This window comes from Parasteatoda tepidariorum, chromosome 1 (assembly GCF_982258835.1).
Source record: "Parasteatoda tepidariorum strain Cologne lab strain chromosome 1, Ptep-v5.0, whole genome shotgun sequence".
Classification (NCBI taxonomy): domain Eukaryota; kingdom Metazoa; phylum Arthropoda; class Arachnida; order Araneae; family Theridiidae; genus Parasteatoda; species Parasteatoda tepidariorum.
Genome location: NC_141755.1, coordinates 45,232,967 through 45,259,560, shown reverse-complemented (window position 1 = coordinate 45,259,560; position 26,594 = coordinate 45,232,967). Strand labels below are relative to the sequence as shown.

The 26,594-nt window shown below is 27.3% G+C and overlaps 1 protein-coding gene across 2 annotated transcripts in view; it reads right to left on the bottom strand.

Annotated features, from left to right (window-relative positions):
* The window catches only part of LOC107436709 (serine/threonine-protein phosphatase 2B catalytic subunit 2), a 47,873-nt gene that overhangs the window by 7,712 nt on the left and 13,567 nt on the right, over positions 1–26,594 (bottom strand). Inside the window, exons 3-10 of one of the 2 annotated variants that reach the window (XM_016048509.5) lie at positions 18,122–18,246; positions 17,931–18,042; positions 15,955–16,100; positions 14,665–14,804; positions 13,506–13,583; positions 13,327–13,421; positions 11,906–12,031; positions 9,798–9,881 (exon numbers count right to left, since the gene is read on the bottom strand). In XM_016048509.5, the coding sequence (XP_015903995.1) occupies positions 9,798–9,881; positions 11,906–12,031; positions 13,327–13,421; positions 13,506–13,583; positions 14,665–14,804; positions 15,955–16,100; positions 17,931–18,042; positions 18,122–18,246 (906 nt within the window). Of the gene's footprint in view, positions 1–9,785; positions 9,882–11,905; positions 12,032–13,326; positions 13,422–13,505; positions 13,584–14,664; positions 14,805–15,954; positions 16,101–17,930; positions 18,043–18,121; positions 18,247–26,594 lie in introns of both variants that reach the window. The other variant, XM_016048508.5, reaches the window with a different exon arrangement.

Sequence of the window (26,594 nt, the reverse complement as noted above, 5' to 3'; positions counted from 1 at the left end):
ATATAAAGTTTAAATTTTTGAAAAACTTTAAGTATACATTAGCTAGCTTATTAAAAAAATTAAAACTTATGACAATTTTTGCAACTGCAATTTTTAATTAACAAAGCTACATAAGAGATAAAAAATAGGGGGGAAAAAGAGAGGGGAAAAAATATTTCTGAAGAATAATTATATAGTCGATACAACAACAAAAAAAAAAAAATGAAGCTACCCTATCTAAATCTTAACTTCCGTTTTCTCGCATGAAATAAAACTCCTTGGTGTCACTTCAGTAAGGTGTTAATAACCAAATTAATCATTACGCCTTTTAGCAAATAACAGTAGTAAGGTTATTTAGAACTGCCTCTTTTAAGTTAATAATGATAGCCCAAAATTTCCATATGAAAATAAATATTAAATTTATTTGAAAACAAAGTGTTGGTGATGTAAAGAATATTCAAAAAGTTCGTCCATTGATTTAATGAAAAAATTGAACATAGCTCCCTTTTCAGGAGCAAATCTTGGTTTTAGTGAGCAATAATTTTGTGATTCATAATATTTCTCTGTACTTCTAACACTCTAGCTCAGCCAGTTTCTTTTTCGAAAAGTTTGTTTCACATTCCAAAAAACAACTAAAGGTTAGTCATGAGTCATAAATCTAGCAAACATAAATTTTTTTCAAAAGGGGTGCAAATGATGATGTTTATCAGGCCGCGAGTCTTATACAAAAAACAATAACAGTGACAATAAGACAATTCAAAGTAAATTAACTAACTTTTTTAGTATAATGCATAAATTAAAAAAATTTAAATACTATAATTATAATTTAGTAAGTATGTATGAGCTTTTATGATTTCTTTACAAGCACTCAGTTATAACAAGCAAATATTGCAGTCTCTTCACGTTTGTTATGAGCTAGTTAAACTGTATAGCCAAAATTCCGATTTCTTAATTTTAAGGTAGATTTTTGAAGGTTCATTTGTTGTCCTATGAAATAAAGCTTTTCATTGAATAATATACTATTTTTATAGATGTTGAGAATTTATGACTGCAAAATTAAGCTTTGTAGATCTTGAGCCAGAAATTCAAATACTAATTATGAAAATGAAAAGCATTTGTGATCTAATTATTTAAAAATGAAAAATATGCTTTATACTTAGTGAATTAAATCAAATTATCCTTTAATCATCTACCTACACACAATCTTGATGCATAAAAAAAATTTAAAGATTGCAGTACTAATAAGGCAGCTGAAATTACTTTTATGTACAGCCCATCTTGCCAAAGCTCCTCTGAAACTCAGAAGACTACTTTAAAAAATGGCTAATGAAATGCTTTTTTAGGTTTTGTAAATAGGACAATATATAATTGGAAAAAAATTTCAAATTTTAAATAGATTTCATAAAAACGTTTAGGAACTTAAAAACTATCAAACATCACATCTACAGAAAGAAAAAATTAAAAAAAAAGTAATCTTAGAATTCTAAATTATTCATGATTTGATATTTTTTACATAAAGCACAACATGATTTTGTACTTCTAAAAATTATCTCTGATTTCTTGCAAACTATTTTTAGAAACTAACTACAAGTATTATATAAACAAACAAATTGAACAATGCACAAAAAAATACATTTAAATCATACTAGATATACTAAATGCAATTCACAAAATACACAATGAAGCTTAGTCATTAGACCTGTTAAATTGCCATATAGAACATGGAAAATTTAACATATTTGTCATAATAAAACACACTAACATCTATAATTTGCACAATATATTTAATTCTCAATTCTTAATTGCAACTTTTTAGGCTGCAATTAAGAATACATAAAAAAAATAGTTCAAAATCTTAAAAGAAGTCAAAAATCACAAAAAAAGAGACATTTTAACAATTTGTAAACAAGCAAACATTGCTAAAATAATAAATCATAAAACAAGCAAAAAGTACTTCATGCTTATAAGATTCACAACAAGCAGAAAAGATGTTTGAAAATTTGGGTACAAGCTTATCTTCACCACATACTAAATGTTTTCTAAGAATTTTTAATTATTATATTCTTTATATCATCTTAATACCTAAATTAGCCATTAAGGAAAAAATAAAATTATTTCTGTCTTACACATCATTTTAAGCAGGAATTTACACTAAAATATACCAGCCAGGGCAGTGGATTCAAAGTTGAGCATACTGACTAGCTAAAATTAGTTGGGATCTTAGGTTTAAAGAAGGAATTATGTAATTGATTACATGAAAATTATTTTTAAAAAATATTTATAATTATGTGAACAAGAATATTTTCAAATGAACAAGAGGGCATTTAATTCAATTTGTATATGAATAGGGAAAAATACGATTAAAAAAGCATGTGAATCCATGATACGAAAATAAGGCAATAAAATAAATTTCAATATCTATTTTGTAAATTATGTCAATAAAAATCTAGATAAATCTTGATATGCAATTCCCATTGATAATTGAATAAAAATCTGAAAAATTAAATGTTACCAATTACTGATAAAAATTATTCATCGGAAATTGAAACAGAAATGAAAAAAAAAAAAAAAAAAAAAAACATTAATCTCATATTTTAATAAAATTAAAATTACAAATAGCTAATTAAGGATAATAAATTCAATGCAAAGAATGAAAGAAAATGAAATCCATAGATAAAAATGATGATTGCGAGAAGTGACACTAGTGAAGGGCATTAATGCAACGAAAGAAAATGTTTTATACAGTGACCATATTGCACAACCCCAAGGAGAATATTTCACTTTCCCTTCTTTTCATACCTTGTTATTCTTTAAAAAATCACCTTATAGAAATAAATAGGTAAAACCAAAGTTTCCTTACAGAAGTTGAATTTGTAATTTTTTCTTAAAATGCTCGTTAGGGCTGAAATTACCAAATTTTCGGTATTGAGATTTTGTGTTTCAATGAAAAGACTGGTGGAGTGCCTTTATAATTTTTCCCTGGCCAGTGAGCCAATTCAGAAACAAAAAATTACCGGACTATTTCCTGTTTTTACGGATCTCTGTTTACTTGCCACCATATATTTATAGAAAAAAAGCCACAAAAAAAAAACTGTCATTAATGAAGCATAAAATATTTCACATTTTAATTTTTAAGACTGTGTTTACTCATCATCATCATAGTTGGCTAGATAGCCTAATGTGAGCCAATGCCTTTCTCTGAAGATTTCTCCATGATAAATTCCGATCTATCTTTGATCTCCAAATTTTTTCATTAATTGCTGAGAAAAACAGACTCCACTGAGTCAGCCCATCTCAACCACGGCCTTTCCCGCTTTCTTTTTCCAGTGAATCTAAAATGCTGTATCTTTTTTATTGTGTTGTCGTCACTCATTCGAATCACGTGGGCGATACAATTCATTCTATTTATTTTTATGTATTTAATAATATCAGGTTGTTTATAAATATTGTATAGATCAAAGTTAAATCTCCTTCTCCAGTTATTGCTTTTATTTACACCACGAAGTATACCCCACAAAATCCATGACTGTGTTTACTATCAGTTTAAATAATTTCATTATTTAACACATTGTAAAAGTTGTATTGGTACTTATCCTATTGTAGTTCAAATGTTAATGAAATTTTAATTTGCTTACAAAAAGAAAAAATTAAATCTACCATTAATTATGCATTTATTTACATTACTTATAGGCTATGCTCACCAACCCTTGTAATTTATTCACATTCATCATTGTTCATTTCTTCTTACATATTAAAATCTTTCCCAACAACACCAATCGTTTTGGTTTCAAAGAATGCAATTATTGCAGGGAACATTTTGTTAATGTGTTAATCGGAAAAAATTAACAATTACTCAGATTTGAAAAATAATCTTCTGTATTTGAAATGAAATTAACCTAAGGAAAACAGATAGTGAGACTCAATGAGAGGAAATAAATGAGAAGTTATTTTACAAGTTATCGCATTTCAGTGGATAGTAGATCGATGAACATGTTTTGTTTTTTTTACTACCACTTTCACAGTTAATAGTTCTCAAACTAATAATAAAGTTGTGATTTTTTTTTTATTATTATTCCATTGAACTCCTTGCATTGTTTTCTACTAACCTTCCTAATCTCAGGTTAGCAGCAAAGATAGATTTATATAGATTTAAGTTAGCAAATAAGATAAATCTTAGATTCTGAACAGCAAAACAGAACATATCAATAGCAATAAAAAGCACTTAAAATTGCAATTACTTTCAAACAAATTGGAATTTTGAAGAAAAAAAATATGTCTTAAATTTCTTAACAAATATTTCCTTTTCAGCATGCCAAATTTTAACTCTGAAGCCCATAGAACAGTCCATATGGTATTTTTTTTAAACAAGTTTAACAGTTAATAATTCTCAAACAAATTATCGAATGTTGATTTTTTTTGTATTCATTGTAATCCTTATACACGTTTCTACACACCTCAGTGAATTCAAGTTTCTAAGACTAACAGTTTTTGCATAGCAAGAACACACAAAACAGTGGCAGCAGTCATAATTTTTTAATATAGATTTTTTTTTAAAAAAAAGTCATGTTAAACAGACAAAGTACTTCACAGTGGTTGAATCGCAATTTTTTACTTTTTACGTATAGTTTCTTTAGACCATAACAACAGGTTTTTTTTATTCATACTATTTAATGAAAATGTGTTGAGGGAAATATTTAGAAGGTTAAAAATGAATCCTTTATTCTATTAAGTTATTAACTAATTTTTAAATATTGAAATTACAAAATATTAAAAATTATATTCACAGCTTTAATGACTTTGCTTCAGACACGACAAAACACCAAACAAATGACACCACAAAGCACCACTAAATATATATATAAGCACATCCACAATTGAACAGTGCACACCAATACTACCTACAGCACACATACAGGAGGAATTAAGTGCACTTACACATTGCAGTGGATGAAAAATGAAAGAGAAAAAATTACATGTCAGTTTATTCAAGTAACAAAATAGCAAAAAATTCATTATATCAAATTCTCATAAAATCAATAAACACAACACAAGCTCTATACATTGACTCTGCCTACCTATTAGCAAAGTAATGCTTGGTTTCTGCAAGCAGAAAGAAGCAAGCTAAATAATATCTGAAAAAGAATGCTTAAAAATATTTCAATTTTCAGGCAAAAAATTGGCTTTAAATAGGCAGCATTTGCATTACTCTTTAGAGCTGCACATTCTCCAGCAAAAGTATCAAAACTAAATGCTTATATAAAACTCAAAATATATATTTTTTTTGCATAATTCAAATAACAGTATACTTATTAAAAAGGTAATGGATGCAAATTGTTCATCAATATATAAACATAAATATATTCTTTTTTTTTAAACTTTAGCTTAACTATTAAACAAATTTTAGTAATTTATTCATTTTTCTTTTTTTTATATAAAATAATGCTAAATAGAATTTTAGATTTTGTAAACAAACACAGAAAAAAGTGTAACATAAAAAAATAATTTTTACATCTATTCACTATTAGTTTGATGTTCTTATTAAATATTAGTATGATAGCAATATAAAGTTTGAGAAATAGCAATTAAATAAAAGAAATCTATTAATTAATTCATTCATCAAAAAAAAAAACTTTACAGGAAAAATAATATGTAGCAATGAATTTCTTTAAAAGACAACAATTAGTAATACAAAACAATTTAAAATAACAGATTAAAGTTTGATTTAGAATTTAAATGTAGAAATAAAATTATAAAATTTCACATTGTTTATTTGAACCAAGTTTTATTCACTTTTACACTACAGCCTTCTTTATCATAATTAGTTTGATGCAAAAAAGTAGAATCATTATTTTTTCCCCTTTTCATTGCTAAGCTAAAATTAAGAGTTAAATGCTTTCATAAAAAAGTCTCTTTTTTTATTAAATGTTAAATAATTTTATTCACTTGATTTTTTAAAAATGATCAATGATTTAACTCAGAATACTATTTAATACATAAATATATAATCCACAGATTGCAATACTTTTTCGCCTAATGCACAAAATTTTACTCAGTGAAATGAAGGTTATAATCAGAGAATTAGTAGAGGCAGCAAGTGACTAAATGTAGTTTAATTATTAATAATTATATAAATTATTTTCTTTAAATTATACATTTGCATCAATTGTATGCAAATTGATTATTGGTAACTGTTACAGCGTAAGTAATATTGAAACATCAATTTAAATAATTAATTAAAACATATTAAAGAAAGAAAGAGAAAAAAATAAAGAAATTTTTCAGTCTTAAAAAATGTAATAACTTATAATAAATATCACTTATCTTTTAAATAAATGTAAAAGAAATTTACTAAATGATAAGAAAATGAAATTTATAAATTCTCACATAAAGATCCTATAAAGAAATGATAAAGAAAAATCTAAATACTTAGTTTTTAACTTTAAATGCCAGTTTGACTTATTAATATGACTAAAATAAAAGGTTAAAAGTAAGCGGGGGGGGGGGGGGAGAAGACTTGAAAATACTTTCGATACATACCATTTTTTAATTTTGAGATTAGGCATTTTAAATGAATAAAGGAATTAAACGACAAAGTGATTATAAAGTTTATACACATTTATTGTATGTCATTAATAGTTTCATTCTTTATAATCTGAATGAATACTAACCAGGGTTTGCCCACCTTAAAAAAAACCACTAGGAATGCTAAGTGTTTTGTTTTTTTAAATGTTTTTATTAAAACTAATTAATGCACATTTAATTTCATATAATTTGTTGTGTAGCATAAATTTGCCAGATAGAGTTTCATGTTTTACGTGATTAAGTTTTTAATATTTGTGAAGTAAAAGAGACACTATCTATAATTTGATATTACTATTGAAAACTTAAAGCGGGTTTCTTCAAAAAGTAATATTTTAATGAAATTAAATCACATAGAAAGTTAAATAATATAGTCTGTAAAGATCAATTTTTCAAATGCAGTTGCAGGCTTTATATGATTAATAAACAGGTTTTTAATAAATAAAAACAGTTGATGATATTTTTTTACCCATTTTAGCACTAAACAAGTTTTTTCAAGGAAATATCTTTAATAAAAAAATATTAACACACATTTAACTTTAAATAATTTAATATAAAGGCATAAGTTTTAAAAATGCAGTTGCATTGTTATACATGTATTACAATAAACAAATTTGAAGAGTAAACAAATTTTTACAGACATTAAGAGAAGCTGAAATCTTATGACTTTTTAGCATAATTGCTCTTTTTTCTTGCTTAAGCAAATTTTATCAAACCAAGATCAGACGTATCTAATGAGGTAATAAAAATTGATGGAGATTCAAAATGTCAATGTGCACTGTAAAATTGAAAGAATCAAAGCTCATTTGCTAAAATGTGCAGCTAGAAAAGCTGAACAAAGAGAAAATGATAAACCAAACCAATTTGAAATTGCTTTAATGGAAGATTTTTTTAACAAGTAATGAAATTTCTTCAGTCACCAGCTCAATACCAAGCACTTCTTCTTGCAACACCTATTAAAGAGATATTTCGAATTTTCTTTGCTAAACAACTGCTGAACATAAGAGAGGATTAGACAAAGCTGCATCAACTTTTTTATGCAGGAAATATACTTTTCAATGTTGTTGCACTAGATTATTTTAAGCAAATGATAGAAAAATTAAGGCCTGGCTAAAAATATAAGAGGAAATCTTTTATAGAATGAACCATTTCTACCATTCCCATTTTTGAACCATTTCTACAACTTATAGAAATGGTTCAAAGCTATAGTCCCCAACATTTGACGGTTGGTCTAGTGTGAAAAATGATCCTATTCAATCAATTGCCATTCATACATGAACCTGCAGCCATCTTTTGAAAGTATATGATGTAGACTCAGTAAAGAAGATATCTCAATAATGTGATTCAGTTGTGGAAGCTGCTATTAAAGAATGTCAAAAGAAATTATACAGCACAGTATTTGTTATAGTAACCGATAATGAAAATAAAATGGGGAAGATGTGGGAAATTTTAAAAGAAACACATCCAAAACTTATAACTTATGGATGTTCTGTCCATCTTTTAAATTTGGTTGAAAAAGAAGTATGTCCTAATACTGTCATTGGACACATCATGGAAGTTAACAAATATTTTAGAAATGTGCATCAAGCATATGGATGGGCAAATGAAAAAAACTGTTTAATGCCCCTATTACCAAATGATATTAAGTGGAGTTCATATTGTGAGATTGCTCCTGAACATCAAAATGAATTCAATAAAAATATATCAAAAATATTAAATAATTTTTGGCTTTACCAAAAGGCTATTAATTTGGAAAAAGAGTTATAAATTTTTTCTGAAGCTTTAAATAAGCTTCAATCAGAAAAAACTTCAATTTCAGAAGCTGCTGAAATATGGATTAACTTCCTGTTGTGCAATGAATAAGAATCCCATAATCAACATTTTGTAAAAAGATTCCATCAGGCTATTCAGCCACCTCATTTATTAGTGTACTTCATAAATCGCAAAACGAGAGGACAACTTTCAAATGATGAACAAGAGCAATTAGCAGATGACTGGGTTTCTAAGCATCTTCCAGAATTTCTGCCAGGTGTTATGGCATTCAAAATTTCCGATCCTGAATACTGTGCAAAATCAATGATGCATGACACTGTTATTCAAGTTTTCATCACAAAAACGGTGTAAAATTATGGCAAAAAAGTGAACAAAATTCCAAAATTCCCCTACCATATTAAGCCAAAATGATTTATATAAAAATGTAGTCCTTTTTTCTAAGGTTAAGTATTTGAAAAAATGGGTAGAGTAACTGATACTCTTTATAATTGTACGTAATTTTAATTTCACTTTCTATTAATCCTATTATAAAACCAAGGAAGACCATTAAATATTTATTTCAGTTTTATTTTATTAAAGTTAGAAGTCTGATTAAATTTTAGTTTGTACTGATAATAAATATTTACTAATTATAAATTTATAATAGGCAATATATAAACATAAATGCTTACTAAATTTAGTAAATAGATAAGGGTGAAAACAAAAAGATCAACAAACTTGTTTCTTTTATATTACTGCTGCATTTATATTTCAAAATATTTTAAATATAGAATAACTAACTGAGCTTTGTTTCAGGAAATACATTTCTAATTGTGCGAGTATTTTTCAGTTTGTGACTAACTGGACAAGTACATTTTGCATTTGTCCTTTCTTTTGTTTTCATAAAGTAAATATTCTGTCAAATTACATATGATTTAAGTTAACAGGTATATCAAGAAAACAGAAATAATATTTATAATGCCCTGGTATAACAATAGCAAGAGTTCTTAGATGAGAGACAGATGAGTTGCATAAGTATATTCAATTAATTATGAAGAGTGTTACCATAAATGAACCTTTTAAAATTCATCAAAAAACAACTTTTCTCAATACATTCTATAATGATGTAGCTATTTTTCCAGTAGGATTCATTTGAAAAATGATTACTCTCATTTACATTATATTGGCAGTTGCTTTATATTCAAAAATAAAAATGTGCGCTAACACTTAAATTTATCAGCAAATATTGGCTGATTTCATCATTGCTTTTTAGTAAAATAATTTTAAATTTAAAAGAAAAAAATTAAATACATAAACATACAAGCTCTAGCAATTCTAAGGTTTGAAAATTACACAACTAAACTATATTTTTTAACATGCACCATACTGTTGAATGAAATGTAAATGTTTAAAAGCTATTTCTAATATCCTACAATCTATAGCTACATCAGGCTTAGAATTTAGTTTATAATCACCTTCTTCCTTACCTTCCCCTTCAAAGGTCTCCTCACCCTCAGACATTAATTCATCATCAGAACATATATTCAGGACATTTACTAACATTTCTGTCACTAAAAAAAAAAAAACTAAATTATTCAACTGGCATTTTTATTATTGTATTAAACTGACTGAATAAAGATTTATCTTTAACTGCCAGAAACAAATTATTTCATAAAATGTTTTAAGAACAGAAAGGTGGGCAAAGAAATGTTTTTTTAATTATTTAATTTTTAGTTAATAAATACACTATATATTTGACTTATGGGGCACCAAAATAGTGGGTATTTTGTCATCTAGCTTGACAACAAATACTGTTACTAGTCTGAAAGCATACACTCTCTATTTTTAATAGCAATCATTATAACAGAAAGAAATTAACAAGAATTTTTTTTTAAAAATGATATTGTCATATCGTATTTTGCATCGAACCATTATTTTATGCAAATTATGATACAAATATCTAAACATGAAATAAAAATTTTTAAATCATCAATATGAATCGTAGTAAGGAGCGATCCTACGCTTTAAAAATATTTTTAAAGTACTAAAATATGCTACAATTAGTTACCAGTTTGAATATATTTTACTAAGGTAATGTGGGGAAAAAAACTTGGAAAACTGTGGAAAGAACGCAGTTATTATACACTGGTTATTATGAATTAAGAAAAATTTCAAAAAAGCAACAAGTTCCACAAAAATATGTTAATCCCAATGAAATTTTAATATGTTGTCAAATAAGAGCTGCCAAGTAAAATTGCAACCTGTAAATTAGCATCTGCAATGAGCATAAAATTGTATGTTTGATTGCAAGTCTGCAAATTTTGCTGTGTTTCTGCATTAGAAATTTAAGATAGCCAATTTGTAACAATGACTGCCAGGCATTTGTTCGAAGAATGGCGATGGAGATCTATTGGAAAATGAGAGAGGACAAAAGCAGATAAAAGAGGTCAGGTGGAGTAATGTAACTCCTTCCGTGGTTCATCGATTTTGGCAATAGTTTTTAACCACAGGTAAGGTATTCGGAAGGTTAAGCCAAGGAGGGCCAAATGCTTATGATGAGCATCGATGACCAATATTTATCGTTATGTGCACAAAGAAATAGAACAACTCCAAGTCAGCTCAGATCCTCTCTTAGTACAGCCACCTGAAGAATGGTGTCAATGTCTACCTTGCATAGGTAGCTTTAAGAAATCTGGTTTGTTTGCTAGACGATCAGCCATTGATAGAAAAGAACCTTTGAGGTGGATGCAGCAACATATCCACTAAACGACTGACTAGTGGAGGGCTGTTCTCTTTACAGATGAATGCAGGTTTAGTCCTCAAAGCGATCTGATATCCATCAAACATCCGTGAAAGAGATGCATGCCAAGGAGGTAGAATCTGCGTGTGGGGCAGTATATCTTTGGGTGGATGCACAGAACTGCATGTCTTCCATGTTAAACTGTGAATGCTCACGTATATATAGACAACATTCTTGATGTTTTTGTGAGCCCATATACTGCTGCAGTAGGTGATGAATTCATGTCACAGCAACCAATTCAGCACATGGAGTAGCCAGCTTGATCACCGGACTTTAATCCTACCAAGCACGTTTGGGATGCTTTAAGAAGACGTGTAACTGCTCTAAGTCTTTCTCCTCAGACTCTTGCAATTGCTTTTCAAGAACACTTTCTTACGCTTCCAACGGAACTGGCAGACCATATAATTGAAAGCATCACACTGTATATGCTCTATTGCTACTAACGATAATTATACTCCATATTGAAGGTACTTTTTCTATTCCAAATTGACACCTCTGATTTATTCATTTCATACATATACTAATTTCTGTAATACCACAATAGTCAAGTAAATACTTTTTATATTATTTTATACATTATGTGCACTATAATTTGAACCAGTTTCATTAAACTGATTATTTCCTTCATTGAAGTTTTTTTAGATTTTTTCTTAATTTATGATAAACAGTGTAAAAATATAGCTCTTTGACTAATTAACCATTAATCTTGAATATTAACAAGTAGACATTTCATAAATGTGCACAGTTTAAGCAAAAAGAAAGTGGTACCTATTTGAAACAATAAAAATTATTTACCTTTCTCCCCAACAAACGGTAGAGACCAAGTGAAAACGTCCATAAAATTTGGCAACCAATAAGGATGTGGAGAGCAATTGAACTGTCTAATATTCATAACGTTGTTTTCATATTTCAAAACAGCAGCTATTATACAAAATATACATCAAAAGAGCTATTTTTTAAAAAAATTTTATGCTTTATCAAACAAAAACTGATTAATGATTATATAAAGAACAGAATAAAGTCTGAAACATTAAAACTTAAACTCATTAAATGGTTTAAGAAATTAGTCTTGATCATTACATTTTAATTAACTCTCTCCTTTAAAAAAAAAAAAAAAAACTATATCAGATTGTTTTATATATATATATTACTCAGCATTATATTAGAACACATACGAACGTAAAAACTTTAAAACAAAATTTTAATAACCGTTTAATATGAGACAAAGGACAATGAAGTGCATTACTAAGTGACAAAAATAGGAGGGGTCCAAAAAATTTGCAATAAAAATGTCAGTTTTCTACCAGTATTATTAATTGTTTTGACATAAAAAAGTGAATAACAAGCAGATCTTGCTTTTTCCAACAATTCCAAACAGAGAAACATCTTAAAGGATCGCTTAAAAAAATAACTAAGTTTGGTTTTATAAAAAATTCATCAGGTATAACTTCTCCGTACATTTTATGGAAAAAAACTCAAAGTTTGAAATGACTGAAATTAAAGCTGGTTAATTTTTATGAATTGAACGTTTTGTTAATTTGGAAAGCTTCATGATGTCATCTATGGCATTGATTTCAATTAAACTAAATTTCTCTGATAATATTTGGAAGAAAAAAAAAGACATCTTTTACATTAATGCTGATAAAAAGGGACTTTTAGGACATCTCAGATACAAAATACTTTTAGGGACCAACTTAAAAAATAGAAAACAATGACTAAAAAGGGGTTGTACGAGGTAAGCCAATTAATCTTAATTCAAGTCTAGTAAAGAAAACAGAGAATAAGAATAAGCAAATCAATAATACTTATAAGAGATAAGTTACAAGCAATAAATAATTTGTAGATAATTAAAATGACTAAAATGTAAATAAAATAATTTGTTGAGGCTAGGATTATACCAATTTGCAGAACAAAATTATCCATTAAACATTTAGATCTCTTAAAAGCAGTATTCAGGGGTCAGTCCAGGTTTTTCAGAGAGGAACCTATTTTTTGAAAATTTAGACTTAATTTGTGAAAATAAAATATATTAAAAAATCAATACAAAAATAAGGTAAAAATATGGATTTATTGTTTCGTGCAGGATACAAAAATAAAATTTTTAAAAAAAGTATTTTGTGAAATTTTTCCTAAAGTTGAATTTGTGAAGGTATCGCTAAACGGTAGTAAATTTGGCCTGGGCAGACCCCTGGTATTAAAATAAGATACTTTTTTACCTTTATTATTATAAACATCTAAATAATTAGGAGCAGAAAATATAGTAATTAGAGATGGGAAACCAGTTGTCTGACTTTTCCTGTACATTCGATACCTAAAATATGGAATTACATTTAATGTATCATCCAATTCATTCAATGTGAAAGCAAATGAAAAACTATGAACAATAAATTTTTACCCAGCATCTTGTGCTTCGTGAGCTCTAATGATTGATAGCAAGTTATTTTGTTGTAGAAACTCGCAACAAGCAGCATAACTGGAAGAAAAAAAATTAACACTTCAAAATAGATAACAGTTCTTTCTTGATCTCGATCCATGTTTTATAATTTAGAGCAGTATTTGTGAGACAAAATATTTCTGCAAAGATATGTATGCGTAAAACAAAAGTTATTGTGAAATATTAAAAATTCTTATGAATATTTCCCAATTAAGCAAAAAAATCTATTTTAGAAGTCACTAAATTTTACATTTAATATCTAAATACTTAAAAACAAGTGTGTACAGTAATTTAATAAAATACGGAAAGTAATAATACTTTTATAAAATGAAACTTTGTGAGAAGCCATTTTTACGAAATTTAATTTTGCAACAGGGTGCGTAGCCAAACTTTTCAAGAAAAAATTAGCACCTTTTAAGCACTCAAAAAATATTTCTAATATTAGACGTGCGCACTTATAAGAAAATTTTCTTCCTGTTGTTGAAAGTTCTTCATAGATACCATTAACAAAATGCAAAATAATTTTCAAAGATTTTACATGATCATGATAATTTAACTAATAGTAATATTAGCCACAATAAATCAACTTATACAAAATTTTAAATATATTCAATATTGAGTGGTTCATTCTATTTTTTAAATTAATAACTACTTTATTTAATTATGTAAAAAAAAATTCAAAATTATAAATTATTTAAGTACTATTTAAAAAGGTTACTGAGTGTATTTTTTAGATATAAATTAAAGTTCTAAAATAAATCATATTCAACAAAACTAACTAGATTAATGTTAATGATCACACCAAATTTTTAAAGATATGTAAAGAATTAAGCAAACTAAGAAAACATTAATAAATTGATATTACAAATATAAATTAGCGAATGACTCCTAATAAGTTTTTATTAAAATCTGTTACTTGGTTTGCACCCTAAAAATGAGCACCCTCAAGAACTTTTAAAAAATGCTATGCACCCTTTTTCTGCATGAATTGGCACTTGCATTCATTAAAATATAAATATATTGTAAGAAAATTAAACAGAAGTATATTTTAATAAAAAGTAAGGAAAACATTTGGTAAATATGGGTTTAGGTTTATAGTGATACGAAAGCAATATTTTACCTGTAGAAATATGAGCAACCTCGGACACTATTGTGAGTAAAATGTTCAGTCGTTTTCTCATTTCCAAAATCTTCTAAAGGATCTGACCAAAGAAGATCACACATTGGACCAAAGGCAGGTGGCTCTTTAAATCGATCCAACTGATTATAAAAATAAATATACCAGAAAAATTTTAGCAACTAAAGTCATTTACTATTCAAGTAATTATGAAGATAGAGAAAGGAAGAAAAACAGTTTAGGTAGGACACATCAAGAAGAATAAAGAAAGCAAATACACACTATAAATTAAAATGCAGCAAGCAAATAATTTTAACTAAACGGGGCTCTTACTGTTTTCTCAAAGCAAGAATTAAAAATTCCTGGAGACTTTTCTTGAAAAAATTAAGGATCTTAAAAATTAGTACAGTTGTTTATCATCAAATATACATATACCCACAGTGACAATGCCAATTATTTACCCTTTCTAAAAAATAATAAAATCACTAATGTGACTACTAATATAATTGCATTTATTACAGAACTATTAACTTTTTCGTACAATTAAATTTTTTTAAAAATGTTAATGCTTTTTAAAAACTTACAGTTACTTATTACACACTAAAATATCATACACATTTATTTAATTCTTCAGGTTTTCTAGAAATAGTATCTGTTACGGACTCAAATAAATAAAAAAATTCTGTTACTTCTTTTTTATAAACACATGCACAAGAATTGAATTTCTTGAACTCTGTTGATGTTAAAGGTCAATGTGGGTTTTCGGCTTAGGTACCTCAGAACTATCCAAAAAATAATTTTAAAAAAATAAATAAAAAATGGCATTATCTTTTACAGTATCCTACTCCCTCCAACTGCCTCTCTAAATGATCTACCAATGATGAAAAGCCTCATTCTATACGAAAGACTGACTTCTTGTTTTAAATACTTTTGAAATAAAAAAATTGCTACAATCATCTAGTGATACTTCAAACCAAGAACTTTTAGAAACTTTGACCCAAAATTAAGAACAAAAAAAGCATTTTTTAAAAGACTTTTAAAATAAAGCAGAATTTTTAAACAAAAGTTCACAATAACAATTCAAAAAGCTGTTGAGTACAACAGTTTGTTAATTAGAAACTGCTTAATAGGATTAATGACGTATACATGAAACACATCATTACTTGAACACATCCAAATATTAATACTTCACTTTGAGAAATTTTATAAGATACAAAAACTTAGAATTGTTTCAAAAAATTAATTTAAATGACATAAATCTTCACAAAAGGAATTTATTAATTTTTGACATACTTTTTTAATATCATCTAAAGTATGTACTTCTGGAGATAGGCCACCATGAACACATAAAAACTGCTGATTCATTAATGCGGCTAAAGGTAAACAATCAAATGCTTCCATACAGGCATCATACACTCTTTCAGAATATTTTATTTTACCTAAAGAAAATTTTAAAAAAAACTTTTAAAATCAATGTAATGCATGTAAGCTGTAAGTATAAGTGGGAAAAGAACAAAAAGTCTGAAAATAATCTACTCAAATCACGAAAAAAAGAGAATGAAACTATTTTTCACAAAAAGAAAACATTTAAATTATTAACATGCTGATTTAAGGTCTGTTTTATTATTTGTGCACATTTGACAATCCAACAAATTCATAAGCTTTAAATATAAATCATGATCATTCAACCATAATAAAGTAAAAACAAAATAATTTAAAAATATTAAGAAAAAATAGACATTTATCATAGTAATTTCTTTTAATATTCTCTTTTATTAATTTTCTTCTGAAGTTTAGAAAGTCGTTAATTCCATCAATAGTAAAAAGAATCTCATACCTGTATATAGGTTATAATGTGTCATTCTTTTCTTTTCTTTTTTTTTTAACAACGTTTTCAAAACTATTTTTCAGCAAAAAATAATGAACATATTCAGTTAGAGGGACAACTTGTAAATGGAAATAAGCATAAGATAAAAGCTAAGAGTAATGTCTTAGGGTTTAAGAAATGAAGCAAAAAGATATTGAATTCGCAATCTTAGCCCTATTTTTAGAAGGTCAGAAGTCAAAGACTGCAGGGAGTCAAAAGCCATTCAACTGCAATAATCATATCTGAATACTGTAAAAATGTACTTCCATAATATTTTTAAATGTATGCAGTTAAAAGATTCTTCTATTGTTAAAGATGTAATTTAAATAAATAATTAATACTTTGTATTAAATAATAAATATTACTTTGATATTATATTGATATTAAATGATTGCTAGACAAAAAATTGATACTGTATTATTTGTTTTGATACCTTTGATTTTTAAAACCAGCATTTTTCTAAAAAATCTGAAAATTCATGCAAATAAATATATTGCTTATGCAAATAAATATATTGCTTATGCAAATAAATATATTGCTTATGCAAATAAATATATTGCTTATTCAAATAAATATATCTCTTATAAAAAAAAATTTGCTTACTGGTATTTGAATTGGGCCCATTGCTTTTATAAAGAAACATTTAGGTGGAGGGAAAAATCAATCTAATTTATGTTATCTAGCTATGTTTAGTCAGAATAATAATTATCTAAAAAAGAAGCATATTTTTTTAAGTTAGAAATTATTTGAAATTAAAATCTAAGAAAAAAAAAACACCTAGGGCAACCAAAAAAAAAAAAAAAAAAAAAATAGAAAGAACGTGGATTAAAGATAGTTTTGAGAAATTATATAAAATAGTTTCAAAATTTCTAAAGCACAGAGAAGTTTTAAAAAAAAATGGTTGCAGAATTTTAAGTTCTTGGAAGGTGAATTTAAATGAGAACTGAATTTGCATGCAATTTAATTTTTGTGCAAAATTAATTTAAGCAAGGCATATTAACTATATATATATATATATGTATGCATAAAAGACAACCATACATTTCCCAAATTCATAGACAATAAAAAAAAATTTACTATGAGATAGAAATGCTTTTCATATCCCAGCAAATATTCTAGTAGAGTTTTTTTTTTCTTCATTAATTTAGATTTAATTGCATTTTATATCATTGCCTGACATAAATACAGGAGATGGCAAAGAACTTTCTAGATTTCATATCAAACTTTCATTTCGTACAATGAAAATGAATGGCTTCGTTGGCAACCTGAACTGATAAGTTTGATCATGATCTTAATTTTTAATGCTTCTTCCAACAAACGAGGTTCAGTAAAAATTCGTAACAAAATTATTTTCTACCAATTAGACTTTATTATGCCATTAATATTATGAATTAAGACTTACACTCTGTTTTGAAGGTGAAATACTCTGTTAAATGCCTACATTCGTGGTTACCACGGAGAAGAAATAATGTCGTAGGATAGCAGATCTTCAATGACCATAAGTAGAGCACACACTAATAAAAAGGATGTTGATAAGTTACAAAAGAACTCTTAAATATTTTTATTTTAAAATAAATTAAATTAATAACTCACTTCAATGCTGAAATACCCCCGATCAACATAGTCTCCAAGGAAAAGATATTTTGTTGAAGAAGGTGAACCCCCAACCTCGAAAAGCTTCATGAGGTCAAAGAACTGGCCATGAATATCACCACACACTGCAAATTTAAATAGAAATTATAAAATATTTTAGATATCAAACTCAATTCACAAATAGTACTTTCTATACAACAAAAAAAAAATAATACAAAAAAAAAAAAAAAAACTTCCAATATCTTTTGATTTAGCAAACAAAAAAAAATGTAAAAAAAATAATACTTTCTAGATAGCTACTTCAGTTTCATTAAATAGGTCAAGTATGTTACTTTTTGTTCCTAAATTCTTCATAGCTAACAAAACAATTAGTGCTTTAGTCTTGGGTTTAGTCTCATTCATTACAAAAAAAGGAAGAAAAAAGACTACATTGGAAACAATTGTCTAAATAGCATTGTTTAATTTTCTCTCCTTTCCTCCACTCCCTAAAACCCAGTGCAACATTTTATCACTTACCAAAGGAGAAGAGAGCATACTAAGAGGAGAGCACTTAACAATTTGATGCATAGAAGAACTTTTTTTCCTATTAGATATCCTTGGATATCCAGTTCTTACTTTTTTTTAACTGCATTATAACCTAACTTTGAGTAACCAAGAAGGACTGAGAACCAAAAGTGAAAAATAAGCACTTAAAAGCTCTTATAAGGCACTATCAATTAACCTTTTGAATAAAACAAAACAAAATTGTTGCCATTGATATATCAATATTACTTGTCATTAGACAAGGTGCTAAGCCAAATTTTTCAACAAAAAAATACTTATTAATTTAATATATATATACATACATGTAACATAAAAAGCTTCTAATAATCTTTTTATGTTATCCTAATTAATTATTCTAATTGAATACTTTCTCACACTTTTAAAAGCCACATCCTGTTCTTAAATCTATTTTTGGCTCAAGTATGCATTTAATTAAAAGCACAACATTTTGCCCTTTGCTCTCTGCGGGAAACGCTCGATATATTTCTTAAACCAATAGCAACTACTAAGATTTCCCTCTTTCCCTAAATTGAAACATTTTACGGATTTACTTTGCAAGATTCTCCCTAACATATAACCGAGGAACACAACTTTTCGTACACACTTTCATGACTGCTCTGTCTAATAAATAATAAATAAATTTTGTACCCTCCTTCCCAGCCTAAGACCTGTTTTAATCCTTCCACTCGGTAACGACATTATATACATAGTTGTGTTACAATGTTGGATAAAATAATGGAAACATTTCTATACTAACACATTTTTTTATATTTCCCAAGAAATACTTAAAAAATCATTTTATAACTAAATACTTAAAGAATCATTTTATAAACGTTTAGGTTATGCGATTTCTCATACTTATCAATTAAATATACAGCTTTAAGATGTTTGAGGGACCAACAAAAAATTACTAATGGAAAATGTTTTTGATCACCCTATGGCAAAAAATGTAGCGATAAATTTGTAACAATTACTTTGGTTATTTTATGCAAAAGGTTTACAAAATTTAGTTAAACCTTGCTTAAATATTTATGAAAAATTTATAAAAAACAAACTTTTTTGTCTTATGCTTTTTTTGCTATAAGTTTACAAAAAATTCTATAAAATTAAAATATTTTCAGCAATTTAAAATGAATTTCAAAATATTAGTTTTTAAAATAGAGAAAAATTTGTTCTGAGAGTATTGATTTTCTGAGATTATTGATTTTCTTATTTTAATCGTTTGTACATTACATCAAATCGTTTAATTTAAAGTTTTTATGAATGACAAATCTAAATAACATAAGATTTTTTTTCTGTACTTGCTATATGTTAAAATAGTGAAAAGTCCCTCACGTTATATGTTTATTAAAATCTTGCATTTAAATAATAAAGTGTTTTCATAAAAGAACTCTTAATTACACACTGAAAATTTTTCTGTTGTTACTAATTTCCCTTGCCAATACCAGCCAGCCTGCTTGAAATCAAGGGAATTTTTAAGGCACAGGGTGCGTTTCGTGTTTTTTCCGTGGCGCCATCTAGGTCCAAAAACACGACTTCTGCTACACAAATATCACAGCCCCTTTTACAGGGAGGACCCAATAATATTCCATCCTTTCATCCCCGCCCAGATCGTAATTTTAAACTGAACCAGAGAACGATCAATCCCCAATTCAGTACTTCCAGAGGTATTGATTTGTTATAGAAACTTGGAGGACTTTGTGATCCTGACAGACTAAACATGCCCAGTCACTATTTAATACAAGGATTTCTTCCGGTCGGCGGGGTCCGAATTCAGGTTTACACAAACAAGAGTCCAACATCCTACCAACCAAGTTATCCCGGGTGAAAATTTTAAAAGTAATAATACAATAATAAAAGTAATTAAGAACAATAAAGAGTTTAAAAAACTTTATGCAAATAGTGGACAGTCTCTCGGATAAAAAAAAAAAAACCTACGATTAAAAATCTCAATTCTTTATAGATTTAATTAAACGAATCAAAGAAAAATGGAAATTTTGAGGTGATGAAGCTTTGTGATTGTTGATCGCTCTGAATCCCCATGAAAATACGTAATTAGTGAATAATTCCCATATCAAGTTCAAGGATTATGGTACTGATCTATAAATAGTACAGCGAGAGAAAGTCATAGGCTTGCCAGTGACGAAGACGATGGCGCTTCATCAGCGATGAAATTAACAAGAAAGATAAAATTTTATTTTACTATTAGGGAAAAAATTCGCAATGTTTGGTTGGTCCCCATGATCGGTAAAAAATCGCGAAATTTTTCGGTTCGATTTCAGAGGGCGGAAAATGAAGCCTGAAGCCAAGAATCTCTAGCAAATTGCAACAGGGTTGAGCACAGAGTGTAATGAATGCAGCTCAGTGCACGGACGATACGCCGAAATGGATTGTGGTTGAATGGAAAACCACTCTTTTTGCGAATTCGTAACGAAACTCGATTTAGTAAAGAAAAACAAATCTCATTTTGGAAAAGGGAAATTTAAGCACAAAACCACCCATTGAAAAAAAAGCACTTTTATAAGTTTTTTTTTTTTTTAAATTAAAAAATAAGCAAATTTAAGCACTTTATAAAAACGGTACGCACCCAGTAAGATTAAGTATACAAATGTGAAACTTGAAGTAAAGTACGAGTAATTTAAAAAAGAAAAATTAATTATTAGGTATGCATGCAGTAGTATAATGGTGGGCAATGTTATCTTCAAATAAATGGTAATTTTTCACATTCTTCTTGAATTTTCAATGCATGTTTTTTTTAAAACAAAATCCTAATTCATTTACATAAAAGTTGCATAAATATTATTTAACTAATCTTTTAAATCGATCCCTTTTAAAAAAATAAATAAAGCGTATGTTATGTACGTAGTTTTTTATTTGGACCATTTGAATTTGCTATCACCCAAACAAAAATTAGGGGAATTTGGAAGCACAGCTTGCCAACTGATTACAGCCACAATCTACTAAATTATGGAACATGTAAAGTGTACGCTTGCCAAAACTGTTTTTGAATCTTAGACCATTGTTTAGAGCTCAATTGTGACTCAAAGGCGCTCAGATTATGAGAAAGATTAAATTTTATTGGATTAATGTCACTTCTTACGTATTAATAATTTAAAACTAGTAGCTTAAAAAAAAAAGCAATCTAGCCCGAATTGTGCTAGATTATTAACCAAATAAAAAGTATGCACTAATTTTTAACACTTAACATTTTGAAAGAAGTTTCAGGAAATAAGTTTACGTAGACCTAAGATCAAAAATTTTCTGAAAACATAAAAACTGATAAATAAAATTTTCATTTTCCAGAAAGTAAGAAACAACATAAAACTGTTGTTATAGACTTATTTTTTTTCCTAAGATAAATGAAGGAAAAAAAACTCGTAATTCTAAAAATTAGAAATAAAAAACATGTATAAAAAAAAGGGGTATGTCTAACATTGATATTTCAATAATCCATTTTGTTTTGTTAAATAAAAACAATTCCAATCATCAAAAACTATTTACTTATTAAATTGACTTGATTCAAAGAAAAAAACAGTAATCAAAGCATAAACGGTTTTTTAATGCACGAGGACCCATTTTCATTAATCATGACTTGCTGCATTCTAGGCTGTAACTTAAAAGCATTAGCATTCCCTACACCACACCCATGCAATGGACACACCCAACAGTTTCTACTAAACATTTACAAGCATAGCATAATACAGAAAGTATAAAGAAAAACAGTTAAGAAAGTAAATGAATCCCCAAACGAGGGTAAAAGACTCAGCAGAAAATATTTTTAAAAAAATGGAAAGCAAACTTATTTAAAATTACAAATACACATAAGTAGTAGTTTTAATACGCATATTAACGATGGCAATTATTTTGGTCCGAATTCAAAATCAGATCATTTAAGATATAGAAAATATAACTATACTAAGTGGATTTGCAAACTTTAGGATCAATCGATATTATATACATTTTTTTTTTCAATATTCTTTATATATATATTATGAATCATTATACACTCAAGAACATTATTATTTAAAAAAATTAAGTAAAAATAATTTAATTTCAATATTATAAATTGTTTTCTGATTATTATTATTTTTATTAAAATATCACAAATATTCTTATTACACATTTTTAGAATTTATTATTTTATTTATGAATTCTATTTATAATTATTTTATTACAATAAATTAATATAAATTAATTTACTATATAATCATTAATTTCTCAAACAAGTAATTTGTTAAGAAATTATAAATTAAATAGTGTAACAAAAAAAAAATAGTAAATAAATAAATGATAACATTAAAAACTTGACAAGATAATGCTAAGAATGCTGTTTTAAGAATAGTGTTGAATGAAAGTGAGTAAGATGAGTAACAACAATACTAGCAGAAGAGAGAGAGAAAGAGGAAAAGTAGCTAAAGATAGAAGATTGTGAAGGTGATTTTTTTCATTTGCTAAGATCAGAAAGCAAGTTTTTCGAATGAGTGGGACTGCACCAATAAAAAAATAAGAAATGTTTTGGAACGACATCATGGAAAATATTTCCAAAAATAAACAGGCATTCAAATAAAACGAGAATTCGAAAAATACCTCTAGACGTTCTTACAATCTTTTTTACCCTCGAGCATTTAAAAATGTTTTACATTTTTAACAATGATCAACACACGAAATATAGGGATAGAATACACTGTAAAACCAATAACAACAGCGCAACATATATATTTTTTATTACTTGTTTACTAGTATAAGTGTAGAAAGAAATACTATAAAACAAAAATGCTAACATAAAAATTAAATTATGGCTCTAAATAAACCAGGGAAGACTATTTTCCTTTAAATATCCAAGGTGGATTCTTTATAAATAACTCAAATATAAAAATAAAATAAGAAAAAAAATAGCAGTGTTTTTTAATTCACTGTTTTGGGAACACTTTTTAAAAGAGAAAAACTGGAAAATTTAATTTCTTCTTAATATAATTATGCTGTATTTTAGTAATATTTATACATCTTTTTAACGACATATATTTTAAATATATTTATAAATAAATAATATTTAAATTATTTATAATAATTTAAATAAATATTTTTAAGCTGTTTAACTTGACACTATAAGATTCAAAAGAAAACTATATTTTAACCTAGTTAAAATGTTGTGCTTGCAGATTATTTCCCTTTCCTCTAAAGATATCCAAAAATTGTAATCAAAATTAAATATAGAACAAGAGGAAAGAAATATAAGCCAATGAATTCCTTATTTAGTCCAATTCATATAAAAAATAATGAAGATTTATCATAAGCTAATTAAACTTATTACACTTTAAATAATATTAAGGGGAAGGGATAATACTTTTTTTTTTTCACAAATAAGTAGTTTATCTTAAAATGACTTCTGAATAATTTTCATTTCCAAGGCAAACTTATACCATGATAATAAGTGTTTGGCTAGAGCAGTGATCTACGATCATGGACACAATTTATTTCAAGACTGGCAGACACCAACTAACTTATTAAGTGGTTTATTAACCTGTCATTGATTTCAAAAGGGTTACGGTTATTTGCCATTTAACTGCACAAAAGCCAGAGTAGTAGCACTTAATTTATGTTACACTAGAGCTGCATAATGTAATGGGATAGATTTAACGTCTGATGTTTCCCAAGCGAGAAACATTTTTGCCAGAAACATCACAATTTTAATTCTGTGCCGAGAGGATGGCTCCCCAATTCGATAGCTACACAAACTGCATGAAAAGTTTAGCACTTAACGATATAACAGTTTAATTACAATAATATCAAAATAAAAACGCAGTAAACCTGCCACTTCAGATTTTTCTACTAAATTTAATTTAGTGGAAGATACCTGGATTCTCCATTTAAAAACTCTATATAACTGTTTGTTTTTCAGGATTTTTTCTTTAAAAAAATAATAAAAAATCAGATCAAAGAGACAAATCAATAATAGCAGACTAAAAAAAAACTTCATCCTACAAGTTATGTTACTGCATGTGCAGAAAATAACAAATAAGGTGTACCCCGAATTCATCACAATAAAAATTTTATAAAATTGTTAATTGAGTTTCTTTTTCATGAAATGATTTAATTTCCAAAATGTGTTGAATCAATAAATCCTGTGAGTAAGACTATAAGCCTGAATAATGTAAATTGCTGGAAAGTCCCTAAGTTTGAACAATTGAATTTTAAGGAGAGAAAAAAACATTAATTAAAACAGAAAAGAAGTTGAATTGAAAATTTAATTACTTCAATACGATTATTTTAATTTATTTGTATTAGTAGAAAATGGAATATTAGATCTGGAATATCAGAACGAAAACGCAACATCAGAAAAAATCAGGGCAACTACAAACCTTGCTAAAATCAATGCAACCAACAAGTAAATAGCAAATTCAATTTCTTACTCAACAACCAAAAATTGCTTTCAAAAAGTTTGAACGCAGTAAAAATCAGTGCCCTAAAAAATTAGCAACTTTTTCCCTCTAAAAAGAAAAAAAAATGCCTGAACTTGTGAGAAATTTGCAGAAGGACTTCTCATATAATTAGCATCTGGCATATAATGGCTTAGTAGAGAAAATAAGAGTTTGGGTAAAATACGTATCTGACCTAGTTTTTCCATAATTAAATAAAATTATAGTTGTTTCAAACGAATTCTCAATTGATTTTGCCAGATACCAATTCTACTTTAATGTATTTAATCTCTTCTAACAAGAGGCTTTGCATCAGAAAAATTGCTGAGCAACTTGCCAAAACTCTCTATATTAAAGAAACACATCTATAATAATGAAGAGTTTGTCTGTATTAGACCATTTAATGTGAGCATCCTGAAATATGAACAATCGGTGAAAGGAGCAAATTTAATTCCTAATCTCAAAAATACTTCAAAAGTGTCATTCAGATCATAAAGGAGGAATCTTTGAAAAATGGAATTCTTTCATTGGCTTAGAACAAGCTGCCATTATAAACTTAACTGCTTTATTCTGCTTTTTCAAAAGTTCTAAAGAAAATTAAGGCTCCTATACTATCAGGGAAAATCTATCAGTCTAATTCAGGGGCTCTAACTAAAATGAATTTGAAAGAATAGGCAAACTATATCAACAAATTAGTATTCCTTTAGTTTTTAAAACCACGTGTTTATTTTGCTTGTAGTTATCTTTTTAAAACATGTTTTGTATAAAATTAAGTAATTTAAAATCAACTGTAATTAAAATAAAAGAAATGCCAATGATAATTAAGTTATTTAGCAGATACTATTGGAGACAAAAAAAAAATAAGCAGAGTACTGAAAAGTAATCAGTATATTTGTTACTTATTAAAACTGTCAATACTGTTCAGTTTTAATAAAAATAGTGCAGAAAGAAATTTTCGGCAGACCCTCGAAAGGGATAAGTTCAGGAGAAAATTGCTTAAATATGGTAAATTTTGACTATCACAAGTTGGCCTAGAACAACAGATTATATTGAATGCAGTTAATCTTTATTTTGATGGAAACTACTAAAAAATTAAATAAATAAATAATGGTAGCCAAGAAGCTTAGATAATTTCTCTAAAATGTTAGTTAGTTGTAAACAACCTTTTGGGAAATTAAGGGAAACCATATAGGAAACTGAAACACCAAATTTATTTTCAAATTTAGGATAGAATAGCATTGAAGGTTACAATTGCTTTTAAAGTTCTCTCATGTAATATACCTTACTCATTGTTGCACTTCACATTAGTGATAAATGGTTAAGAAAACTTCAAATCAATCTAAGTTAAAATGGAAAAGCATTGAATAGTGAGTTTTGTCAAATACCAAACAATTTAGTTTAGATGAATGTGAAAATCAGGGTTGGGTTTTTGACACCACTAATCGCAACGACACGGCATTGTTGCAGAACATTACAGAATTCCTGGAAAAAGATTTTTCCATTGAAAAGTAAAA